This window comes from Medicago sativa, chromosome 2 (genome assembly GCF_051527215.1).
Source record: "Medicago sativa cultivar Bolivia chromosome 2, Bolivia_mono, whole genome shotgun sequence".
Taxonomy (NCBI): Eukaryota; Viridiplantae; Streptophyta; class Magnoliopsida; order Fabales; family Fabaceae; genus Medicago; species Medicago sativa.
The window spans coordinates 29,826,650-29,839,670 of NC_140750.1; the positions used below are offsets into that span (position 1 = coordinate 29,826,650).

At 34.2% G+C, this 13,021-nt stretch overlaps 1 protein-coding gene and 1 pseudogene across 1 annotated transcript; one reads left to right on the forward strand and one right to left on the reverse strand.

Annotated features, from left to right (window-relative positions):
• Positions 1 to 1,183: 1,183 nt before the first annotated feature.
• LOC146946102 (uncharacterized) lies at positions 1,184 to 3,700 on the reverse strand (annotated as a pseudogene).
• A 5,098-nt stretch (positions 3,701 to 8,798) lies between these two features.
• LOC146946103 (subtilisin-like protease SBT4.3) lies at positions 8,799 to 11,481 on the forward strand. Its single transcript, XM_085748868.1, has 2 exons — positions 8,799 to 9,289; positions 9,668 to 11,481. Exons 1-2 carry the CDS (start codon positions 8,818 to 8,820, stop codon positions 11,404 to 11,406), a joined length of 2,211 nt encoding a protein of 736 aa, XP_085604994.1. The 5' UTR covers positions 8,799 to 8,817; the 3' UTR covers positions 11,407 to 11,481.
• Positions 11,482 to 13,021: the final 1,540 nt, after the last annotated feature.

Genomic DNA, 13,021 nt, shown 5'->3' on the forward strand with positions numbered 1-13,021 from the left:
TTTCCCATTTCCTGTATCCATTGTTGACAAGAAACTATGTTAACCTCTCATACCAAGCCTAGATGCTTGCTTCAATCCATACAGTGCTTTCCTTAGTTTGTAAACATGATCTGGAAAACCACGATATATGAACCCCTTGCGTTGTTCAACATATACCTTTTCATTTAAGTACCCATTCAAGAAGACACTTTTCACATACATCTGAAATAATTTGAATTTTAGCATGCATGTCACTCCTAAGAGTAATCTTATGGATTCAAGACGGGCAACATGAGCAAAAGTCTCATCAAAATCAACTCCTTCAATTTGGGTATATCCTTGAGCTACTAGTCTAGCCTTGTTTCTGGTCACAATTCCCTTTTCATCAGATTTGTTCTTGTAAATCCAATTTCTACCAGTAACATTCATTTCTTCAGCCCTAGATACTAAATCCCACACTTCATTCCTTTTGAACTGACTTAGTTCTTCTTGCATAACATTGATCTAGAATTCATCAGTCAAGACCTCCTTCACATTCTTAGGTTCAAATTTTGAGACAAAATAAGAGTTTGATATCACATCTATGGACCTAGCGGTGATCCTTTCATCAAGCTTTCAAATAATAAGTTCCTTCGGATGATTTTTCTGAATTCTAATGAAGGGCCTTTGTTGGCTTGAGGATTATCTGGTTCAATACTTTCTAGCTCAATGTTGGACTCAATGTCTGCCTCACTATCTAGAGCATCAATATGCTGAAATGATGTTCCGACATCTTCTTCGACGTGAGTCCCTTTCTCATTGGTCGAATCATCGACCACACCATCAATGGATTCCATCATGACTTTGGTTTTGTAGAGTAACCAAGAAATATCCTTTCATCGCTTTTGGGATCCATATATCTCCTTTGTTCTCGATCAGCCAGGATGTAATATTTACTCCCAAAGACATGGAAGTATTTAACAGAAGGTTTCGTCCCTTTCCACAATTCATAGATTGTATATGATGTACCAGCTCTTTGAGCGACAAGATTGTGAATATAATATGCAGTGTTCGTAGCCCAAAATTGATAAGGAAGATTTTTTGCATGTAGCATGACTCTAGCTGATTCTTGTAAAGTTCTATTTTTGCGTTCTATAACTCCATTTTTGCAGAGGAGTGATGGGTGATGAGAATTCATGACAAATACCTTCAAAAGAGAAAAAAATCATAGAATTTGGCATTTTTCAAATTCCTTGCCATGGTCACTTCTGATTATACCAATCACACTTTCCTTCTCTCTTTGAAGGCGTTGACAATGATCTTTCAAAACCTCAAAAGTATCTGATTTTTCTTTGATAAAGTTCACCCAATTAAATCTTGAAAAATCATCAACAACCACATATACATATCTCTTTCCACCAAGACTTTCAACTTGCATTGCCCCCATTAAATCCATATGAAAAAGTTCTAGGACTTTTGAAGTAGTCTGATTTTGCAACTTTGCGTGTGACATCTTGATTTGCTTCCCAATTTGACACTCGCCACGGACTTTACCCTCCTCAATTTTGAGCTTTGGTAGACCTCTAATAGCATCTTCAGGAATAATCTTCTTTATACCTTTAAGATTTAGATGTCCAAGCTTCTGGTGCCACAGCTTGACATCATCTTCTTTGGACATTAAACATGTGGAAGAATAGGTTGTTTCTTGAGGTACCCACAAGTAGCAGTTGTCTTTAGATCTTACTCCTCTCATCAAAACATCATTCATCTCATTATAAACCAAACATTCTGACTTGGTGAAATTTAATTTTAAACCTTGATCACATAATTAATTAATATTGGTCAGATTTGCAGTCAATCCTTTCACAAGAAGAACATCATCAAGTTTAGGAAGTCCAGTACAAACTAACTTTCCTACTCCCTTGATTTCACCTTTGGCTCCATCACCAATCATGACAAAACTGGTGGAATAAGACTTAATATACACTAAATACTTCTTGACCTCTGTCATATGTCTAGAGCATCCACTGTCAAAGTACCAGTCTTCTCTAAATGAAGCTCCAAGAGATGTATGGGCTATAAGACTAGTATCAACAACCTAAGGTTTCCACTCTTTTCTAGTTTTAATCATCACATGGTTAGCTCTAGGTTGTGTTGGATGTTTAGGATAACAATGTAGTATATGACAATAAGGCTTTATATGACCATATTTACCACAATAATGACATTTCCAAGGCAAGAACTTGGCTTTAATTTGAGTTTTCTGATGTCTGCCTGGATGTTGTAGCATATGGTCTGACATCGTGAGCTCATACTTACTTTCAGAAGGAATAAATTTTTTCCTAGGGATTTTTCCTAATTTATTTAGAGATTAGTAATTAAAACCCTATACCTTTTAAGTTTTCAGCCTCTTTCCCAACTTGAAGAATTTCATCTAACATATCAGACCCATTTTTCAACATTCTTACGGATTTGGTCATGTTTTCAAGTTTAGAAGACAATAGGGTTACCTAATTTTGAACACCGGAGATAGTAGACAAAAGTTTCTCTTTTTCAGCTTGCAGTTGAGCTATCATTCTCTTCTGCTTTTCTCATATCTTACAATCCTCTTCACTTCTGGCACAAAGTTCTTTGTAGGAATCAGCCAATTCTTCATAAGAGACATCCTCATCACATGAATCTTCATTGGATTCACATCTACGAGTGTAGGTTGTAACATGCTTAGAAGTTTCATCATCGGGTTCTTCATCAAAGCAAGAAACATACAAGTCCTTCTTTTATTTCTTGAGATATGTGGGACATTATGATCTAATGTGTCCAAAACCCTCACATCCATGACACTGAATACCTTTTCCTTGATTGGGCTTCTCCTTAGTTCATGCCTTTCTCTGAAAATTATTGTTCTTACTGATGTCGGATGACATGTTCTTGACATTTGGTCTTGGATTCCTATCCATCCTCTTCAGCAGCTTATTGAATTACTTCCCAAGAAGCACAATAGCATCAGAAATTCCTTCATTATCTTCATGTCACATTGAAACTCTTCATCATTAGTGTTGGAGACAAAAGTTATGCTCTTGTTCTTCTTTTCAGATCCATCACTGATAGCCAATTCAAAAGTTTGAAGTGACCCAAACAAGCTCATCCACTTTCATGTTGCAAATGTCTTGGGATTCTTCAATAATTGCGACTTTCATGTCAAACTTCTTAGGCAACGACTTGAGAATTTTTATAACCAGCTTATCCTTTGACATCCTTTCTCCCAAGGCATTATATGTGTTGGCAATGCCAAGAATATTCATGTGAAAATCATGAATTGACTCATCATCTTTCATTCAGAGATTCTCAAATTTGGTGGTGACAAGTTGAAGTCTTGACATCCTAATTTCGATATGCCTTCAAGAGTGGTTCTGAGGATTTCTCATGCATACTTGGCCACTGTACAGGTACTTATTAACATGAACATATTTTTGTCATCCCCATCGAACAAGGCGTTCAAAGCTTTGGAGTTTCCAATAGCAAGTTCATCTTCTTCCTTAGACCAGTCTTCTTCTGGATTTAATTCAGTTGTGCAATTTCTAACTTTGTCCTTCACCACATGATCTTCCTAACCTTTGATAACTGCTTTCTAGGTTTTGCTATCCATAGATTTTAGAAAAGCAACCATATGCGTCTTTTAGTAATCATAGTTGGTGTCATCCAAAATAGGTGGTATGTTAACAAATCCTGCTTCCTTGTCCATAGTACAAGAAAAAGTCTTCCTTGGAGCTCACCCAAACCAGAACAGGGTGCCTGCTCTGATGCCAATTGAAATTCTGGCCCGTAGAGGACATATCTCGTATACGATGTCAGGACACCAGTAATGTCGAATGCAATGTCAAGACATCGTAATAACACAAATAACAATAAACAAAATAAAGTAAATTGCCGGAAGTAAATAACACAAAATATTTGTTAACACAATTCGGTGCAATGCCACCTACATCTGGGAGCATCCAAGCCAGGAAGGAAATCCACTATAATAGTATTAGTTTGAAGTCATTTGCATACAACCTCCGGTTTACTTCCTTCGCATCTAATCACTACCCGTGATATTTCTATCCAAGACTTACCTAGATATGAGATCCCATCTCACTTCCTCTCAATCACACAACCTGTGATTACAACAAATACAATCAAATAGGAGACACACTCCAATAAATAGAATCCACTCTTTCTTAAAATCTTACGAGTGATTCACAATTACAACTCAACTATCAGTTCAACTCTAGCATCAAGGTGATACAAGAGTGGCTCACAAACAACAATGGATAAACTAAAACCCTAATTGACACCTTCAAAAATGCGGTTTTAGTTGTCTTCTTAGGTTTAGAGTTGCCTTTATATAGCCTGAGATACGCGTGGGCTTGATGAACGATTCAGGTTAAACAATCCAGCGGATCCAATATGGTCTTCAGCACAATATTTCAGAATAATATATATTGTTTCCTTAAATGTTTTGACATTGATTCTTACGAAACACGACAAATCTTAAACCAACCTTTGTTGCTTATGGAAACACACGCTTCTTGGAGAACACTCTACGTGAATCAAATCTTCATAGAATCTTCAGATATCTCACGCTAAAAACAAATCTTCCAAGAATGTGAAACAAGGCACGCTAAGATGTCGTACCAACATGTCAAGACATCTTGTCCAACATCTTGCTAGAACACTTGTTTTAACAAAATGTGGCCAATCATAATACATAAATTTAACACATATACGTCCCTTCAAAACGCTTTGAAATCCAGAGAAGACGATCAATTACAATGCTTCCCATGGTATCTGCATAAACAAAGCAAAGCAACGGTCTAGATTGAAACCCATCATAAATGTGACAGTCTGAGGCGAACTTTTAGAGTTCTCAAACATCAGGGTTAAATCAACGGTGATGATGGAACCTCGGGAACAATCTCCGAAACAAACACTCAGGGGCCTATGTAATCAAGTGCATTACTACCCTTTATACGTGGAAATGAAACACCAAAGGTCATGTCCCCTCAGTCTCATCCTTGAGACGTGCGCATTAAATTCTTAGAGGATGAATGAACAAATCTCAGACGAGGGAATCTAATAGTTATGTCATCAACAAGCCCGCTGGACGAACACACACCAAAAGTTTATCTGAGCATTCACCGTTAAGCTTGCCTCAACCACTTCCCTAACAAACAGGTATATCCAACAGGCGAGCCAACATGTTTATGAGCGACCAACCATGGAATGAGGGAATTAATCGACTGTGGCACCCATAACACGTTTGGTCACATTCTAGACACAACCGGTACGATCGATGATAGCACATTTGGTGACATTCTAGACATGACCGATATGACCGGTGATAACACATTTGGTAACATTCCAGACATGACCGGTATGATCGATTATAGCATGTTTAGTGACATTCCAGACACGACCAGTATGACCATGATAGAACTTTTGTGGCATACCTTTTGTGAACAAAACCACTACTCACAAGCGAACCTGTTAGAAGAACGAGTGCCAACATTGTACCAGAACACGTCGATAGGCCATTCTTTTCCGCTCTCCTAACGAACTGGAAGTACCGTGAAAACGAACTATCGTCATTACGAGCACAAACTCATTGTGTGAAAGACTTCCTTTCAAACATATCAAACTTCAACGTTAATGTTTTCACCTTTAAAAGCTTCCAACAAGCGGTACCCTCATCCTCAAAGATTCCCTTTTGCTAACTTGGGCCTTCAAGTTTTTTGTTAGTCTAAGTTAGCAAACCTAGACACACACACACACACGCGCGCGCGCGCGCGCACACACACACACACACACATTATCATATCTTATCATTTTGAGTTACTAGCTTAGTGCTGAGACCTTAGCCTTATTTGTAAAATTTTCTTTAGTGTCACTTCGATTCAAAAAAATATTATGATAACGTTAATTTTTTCATTGGAGTATGTGAAGTTTTTGTAATAATGACGGTAACACTAAAGGTCAATAGTGCATATATGTATATATGTGTCTGTGTGTGTATTAAATGTTATTTGATTATTCTACAATAGAATTAAAATTATTAAAATTAAAACTAGTTTTTAAAGTCGATTTTATTTAATGAAAGTTAAACAAGAGGTTTTTCTAGGAATTTGAATAAGAAAACCTTAATAAACAAACCAATAATGTTTGTAATTTTTATCACTGAGTATTTCATAATGAAAATTTCTAATTAAAATCTAGACAAAGGAATAAAATAAAACCATAAAAATCATTAAATTACATATCTTTTTTCAGTGTTTCTAAAATCTAGTGTTACACATTGAAAAATTTAAAATTGGGAAAGATAAATGAATAAAAATATAAAACATTATTAAAGATAGTGTGATGAGATGAAGGAATAAAATTGTAGAAAGTAATACAAAAGCGTGATGCATTATGAGAAAAAGATAAAGATCGAAAGAGACTCTAAAATTCATATTTCCTTACGTAAAAAGTTGTAAATTAGAATGGAAAAGGAATAAAAAACCTGGAGTGAAGGATAAAGGGAACATGATAAGAACGTGGTACAATTTTTGAAAGGAATAAAGGCAGCATGCTGCCATGATGAAAGGTGGGAAGAAGCCGCATATTTTGAGGAAAGTTGTTTAATCTAAACATATGTGTAGATGTAAGTTACCAATGTGGGTGCAATCCTTCTGAAATAAAACATGCACATAAAGTGGTGTGACCAAGATAAGTTTTACCTAATAAAATAGTGAGTGGTAAAGTTTATGTTGAAAAGAGAGTGAATTATTTGAACATTTAACCTCTATTAAATAATTATTACTATATAATAAAAAAGAGACGTCCTGACATTGACACTTTTACTAAATTAAAGTAATCAAGTATTTGGGTATTAATTAACATTATTGGAAAGGGTAAGTTATTGAGTTTTTTTTATTTTACAAAATGGTAAGTTATTGAGATGAGAGTTAATAATTGCAAAAGTGGTATTAACTAAATGGTCAAATTGAAAAACAACGATTAATATTATATTAAAATTTGACATGCTCGTTTATTTTGTTTAAAATTATTTTTACAAATGGGCTATATGATTGAATGGAAGAGTGCAATTTTTTAATTTAATTATGTTTTTTTTCTATAAATTGTAAAGATTTTTGGTCCCTTAACTTTTTTTTTGTGTAAATAAATATTTTTTATTTAATTTTATATTAATCTAGTTTTATCTTAAAAAAATTATATATAGATTAATGTTATCATTTCTTATCATTTTATGTTAAAAAAAATTCTTGAGTTGCTAGCTTAGTGGTTAGATCTTATCCTTTTAGTTCCATGGTACATAGTACAAATCTCTCTAGAGACCTGTAAAATTTTCGGTGGTTCTAAAAGTTAGTGTTCCTCGTTGAAAAGATTAAGAGTGGGGAAAGATAAATGAATAAGAAAAATTAAATATGGATGAAGATAGTGTGTCGAGAAGAGGGGGAAAATGTAGAAAGGAATAAAGGTAGAGTGATGTCATGCTGAGAAAAAGGAAAAGGTTAAAAGTGGCTCTAAAAACCACTGCCCCATATAGAAAAGGACGAATTTGGGGAAAAAGGAAAAAAAAAAAAGAAACACGGATAAACATAACAAGAAAAGGGAAAAACTTGTAGAAAGAAATAAAGGTGGCTTGCTGCCATGATGAGAAGAGAGAAAAGGTTAAAAGTTTCTCCAAAAACCAACGTCCAACCACAAAAGGTTGAAATTGCACCACTGGAATGGAATAAAGGTAGTGTCATGCAACAATGAGAAACGGGAAAAGGACGATGGTTTTGGTTATAATTTCTTAAACTACAAGGGGGCGTAGATGACAAGTTAGTAATAAGAGTCCAACACTTAAAAAATGGGTCCCACATTAAGTATGAGACTCATATAAATTTAGCGCTTAAAAATAATCAGTTTTTGCGTGAGTATTGAAAATAGAGTGATGATAACATTTCTCTTAAAAATAACTCCCTCCCTGACATAATGTGTTATCTATTTGAATATTTGATCAAAATTAAATAAAAGTTTATCTGAAAGAGAGATAATGATATTATTACTAAATTATAACCTAATAAATTATTTGTCTAGTCATTATTATTATTATTATTATTATTATTATTATTATTATTATTATTATTATTATTATTATTATTATTATTATTATTATTATTATTATTATTATTATTATTATTATTATTATTATTATTGTAAGTGAGAAATGGACGATGGTTATTTGAGTGTTATGAAAATAATATTAATTAGAGGGCACAATTAGGAAAATTGTAATTAATAATGCATTGAAACCTTCTTGAAATATAAAAAATAATGCATTGAATTTTTTTTTTAATAAGCTAAATTAGCCCACCTAAATTGACACTAGAGAGAATCGAACCTGAGACCTCAAGGAGGAGCACACTCCCAGATCCCAAGCCAATACCACTAGGCCAATAATGCATTGAAAATTGAAAGGGTTATTTCTTTTGGGACAAATTATTATAACAAATTGGTCACCTATTATGGAATTGAGGGAGTAACTTTTCTAATTTACCTATCATATAAATCTCTGGTCATTATTGTAAGCAAAAGATTACCTTTTTTGGTTCATAGAATAGCTGATGCATCTAGTCTATATTGTTCACCACATGCATAAAACATTCACTGAACAAATAAAGTAAATTTTTACTTATAATAGTGACCATAGAGTGTACTTATTAAACTATTTTTTTATTAACAGAAAAGCTTTCACATCACATAACTTTCTGGTGTATATAAATACATCATTTGGGTTTGAGTTATGCATTCATCATCTTACAAACACAAACAATGGCCAAGCATAATGTTGTTTTATCATTCCTTGTTTCTTTAGTTTTGGCATCACTAATTCCCTTGGTGTGTGAAGCCACTAAAAGTGGTGATGAAAGCAGTAAACTTCACATTGTCTACATGGGTTCACTTCCAAAGGAAGCCTCATATTCCCCAAGATCTCATCATCTCAGCTTGTTGCAACATGTCATGGATGGTAGTGACATAGAAAATCTCTTGGTTCGAAGTTACAAGAGAAGTTTCAATGGTTTTACTGTCGTACTCAACGATCAACAAAGGGAAAAACTTGTTCGCATGAGAGGTGTGGTCTCAGTTTTTCCAAGCCAAGAGTTTCACCTTCAAACCACAAGGTCGTGGGACTTCCTTGGACTTCCTCACTCATTCAAAAGAGATCAAACTATTGAGAGTAGTTTGGTGATTGGAGTCATGGATACCGGAATATGGCCAGAATCTGAAAGTTTCAATGATAAAGGTATAGAATATATATATATATATATATATATATATATATATATATATATATATATATGCTTGATAATAATCCCAATATTATATGTTATAATTGTCATACATATTTTTTGTAAATGATTTCCATATTTATGAAATACTTAACTTGATTAAAATTATAGATAATTAATTAATTTCAATAAATTATTATTATTATTATTTTTAATTAATTTCCTCTTATGCATAGATTTAATAATAATGTTGGTTATCATGAGTATTTTAAGATATTTAGCAATATTATTGTTTATATCGTAGGAAGAAAGTGCAATATGGTTAGAAAATTGTAGTAACCTACTATATTTGATGATCTTGTTAATTTGATTTTTTTTTTATAATTGATCAGGTATTAGTTCGATTCCAAATAAGTGGAGGGGAGTTTGTGCTGGCGGTGGTAATTTCAGTTGCAACAAGAAGATCATCGGAGCACGATTTTACGGTGTTGGAGATGTGAGTGCAAGAGACAAATCTGGTCATGGAACCCACACAGCATCCACAGCAGGTGGACGTGAGGTGAATGATGTAAGCTTTTATGGTCTTGCAAATGGAATTGCAAGAGGTGGAGTCCCATCTTCAAGGATTGCTGCATACAAAATCTGCAACGATTTTGGTACATGTACTAATGATGCTATATTAGCTGCATTTGATGATGCCATTGCTGATGGAGTTGACGTCATCACTATCTCTGTTGATGCCTCTAATGCCATTGATTTTTTGAGTGATTCTATTGCCATTGGTTCTTTTCATGCCATGGAGAAGGGTATACTCACAGTGCAGTCTGCTGGAAATGCTGGCCCTATCTCAAGTAGTGTTTGTAGTGCAGCACCTTGGTTATTTACTGTTGCCGCAACTACCATTGATCGAAAATTCATTGATAAGATCATTCTTGGAAATGGACAAACTTTTATTGGGAAGTCAATTAATACCATACCTTCAAATGGCACCAAATTTCCAATAGCTGTGCATAATGCCCAAGCTTGCCCAACTGGAGGAAATGCATCCCCTGAAAAGTGTGATTGCATGGACAAAAAGATGGTGAATGGTAAGCTTGTTTTGTGTGGATCTCCAACTGGTGAAATGTTAACTTCTACAAGTGGTGCAATTGGTGTAATCCTTAATGCGTCACAATCTGATTTCGATGCTTCATTTGTCACTAAGAACCCTACAGTTAAGTTGGAATCAAAAGACTTTGTTCATGTTCAATATTACAAAAATTCCACTAATTACCCTGTAGCTGAAATTTTAAAGAGTGAGATCTTCCATGACACCAGTGCTCCAAGAATAGCCATTTTCTCTTCTCGTGGTCCAAATCCTTTGGTTCAAGAAATTATGAAACCAGATATAAGTGCTCCTGGAGTAGAAATCTTGGCTGCATATTCACCCCTAGTGTCACCCTCAATGGATCCGAGTGACAATAGAAAGGTTAAGTACAACATATTATCTGGAACCTCTATGTCTTGCCCTCATGCTGCTGGAGTTGTTGGATATGTGAAATCATTTCATCCAGATTGGTCACCTGCAGCTATCAAATCTGCTATCATGACAACTGCTACACCAGTGAAAGGTACTTATGATGATTTGGTAGGTGAGTTTGCTTATGGATCAGGGAATATCAATCCAAAACAAGCCATTCACCCTGGACTTGTTTATGACATTACTAAGCAAGATTATGTGCAAATGCTTTGTAATTATGGTTATAGTGCTGAAAAAATTAAACAAATTAGTGGAGATAATTCAAGTTGCCATGGAACTTCTGAAAGATCATTGGTGAAAGATATAAATTATCCTGCTATTGTTGTTCCAATACTTAAGCATTTCCATGCCAAGGTTCATAGAACAGTTACAAATGTTGGCTTTCCCAACTCAACCTACAAGGCAACTCTCATCCATCATAATCCAGAAATCAAGATAAGTGTGGAACCGGAAGTACTATCCTTCAAATCGTTAAACGAGAAACAATCCTTTGTTGTCAGTGTTGTTGGTGGAGAAAAATCAAGTAAAACTTTGTTTTCCTCCTCACTTGTTTGGTCAGATGGTACCCACAATGTCAAGAGTCCCATCATTGTGCAAATAATATCTCTATAGTCGGCCATGTTATATTTTTATGGAATATTAAATAAAGTATCATTGAGTATTCAATTATGATGCTCTCTAAACTTATGGTTGTTCCTTTTTTTAAGCAAGTAGTTGTTCATGTTTATTTATTAATAATCAAATATTATATAAACATAAATTAAAACATAATTGAATGTTGAGACGATGATGATAAAATAACTCATGTGCAACTAATTTTATCTTGATTTAATTGGATGTTATTTTATAATGAAAAATAGTTATTATTTAGTGATTCTAATGACCATTTTAGAGTTTTTAAAAAAATCTATATTATTAACCTATCCTATATCTTAAGCACAGGGGCGGATCCACCTTATGGCCATGTGGGGCTATAGCCCCACATGGATTTTTAAAAAAATTAAAAAAAATTATTTAGCGACCGAATTTTCAGTCGCTAAGCAATGAAAATCGGTCGCTAACAGGTTTAGCAACATAACAGTGACTGAATATTCAGTCGCTGGAGTAAAAATTGGTCTCTAAATTACTAAGCGACAGAATTAGCAACCGAAATTTCAGTCGCTAAGGTATAAAATATTAAAAATCAGTCATTTTTTCGGTTGCTACATATTTAGCCACACTTGAAATGCATTCCTAGATCCGTCCCTGCTTAAGCATGATGCATAAATTCAACATAGACCCTAAATAATAAAAAATAACCAAACAATACCTTAACAAATGGGTTGTATATGATTGAATGGAAGAGTATAATTTTTGTAATTTAATTATGGCTAAAATGCACCTTTGGTCCGCCAAGTTTCACAAACTTGCGATTTTGGTCCCCTAAGTTTAAAAATAGCACTTTTGGTCCCTTAAGTATTACCCCCTTTGCAAATCCATTTTAGCCTTTAATTATTTTTTTTTTGTACCAATCGTAAAGATTCTTGTTTGCTTAACTTTTTTTTGTGTATATAAATTTTTTTATTTTATATTTTATTTTAATCTAGTTTTATCTTATAAAAAATTATATATAGATTAATATTATCATTTCTTATCATTTTATGATAAAAAATTTCTTGAGTTGCTAGCTTAGTGGTTAGATCTTAGCCTTGTAATTCGACGGTACATAGTTCAAATCTCTCTAGAGACCTGTAAAATTTTCGGTGGTTCTAAAATTAGTATTCCCCATGAAAAGTTTAAGAGTGGGGGAAGATAAATGAATAAGAAAAATGAAACAAGGATGAAGGTAGCATGACGACAAGAGGGAAAAAATGTCAAAAGGAATAAAGGTAGAGTGATGCAATGCTGAGAAAAAGGAAAACGTTAAAAGTGGCTCTAAAAACCATCGCCCCCTACAGAAAAGGTTGAATATGGGGAAAGAGAAAATATAAAAATAAAAAAAGAAACACGGATAAAGATAAGGGGAAAAGTTGTAGAAAGAAATAAAGGTGGCCTGATGCCATGAAGAGAAAAGAGAAAAGGTTAAAAGTTGCTTCAAAAACCAACCTCCAACCACAAAAAGGTTGAAAGTGCACCACTGGAATGGAATAAAGTAGTGTGATGCAACAATGAGAAAATGAAAAAAACGATGGTGTTGGTAACATTTTCTTAAACTAAACAGGGGCGTAGATGACAAGTTACAAATATG

What these genes read in the sequence shown, in the direction of transcription:
- LOC146946103 (XM_085748868.1), top strand. Translation starts at nt 8,818, where the DNA reads ATGGCCAAGCATAATGTTGTTTTATCATTCCTTGTTTCTTTAGTTTTG. An exon ending in TGAAAGTTTCAATGATAAAG is followed by an intron (nt 9,290 to 9,667) that starts GTATAGAATATA and finishes ATAATTGATCAG; the next exon opens with GTATTAGTTCGATTCCAAAT.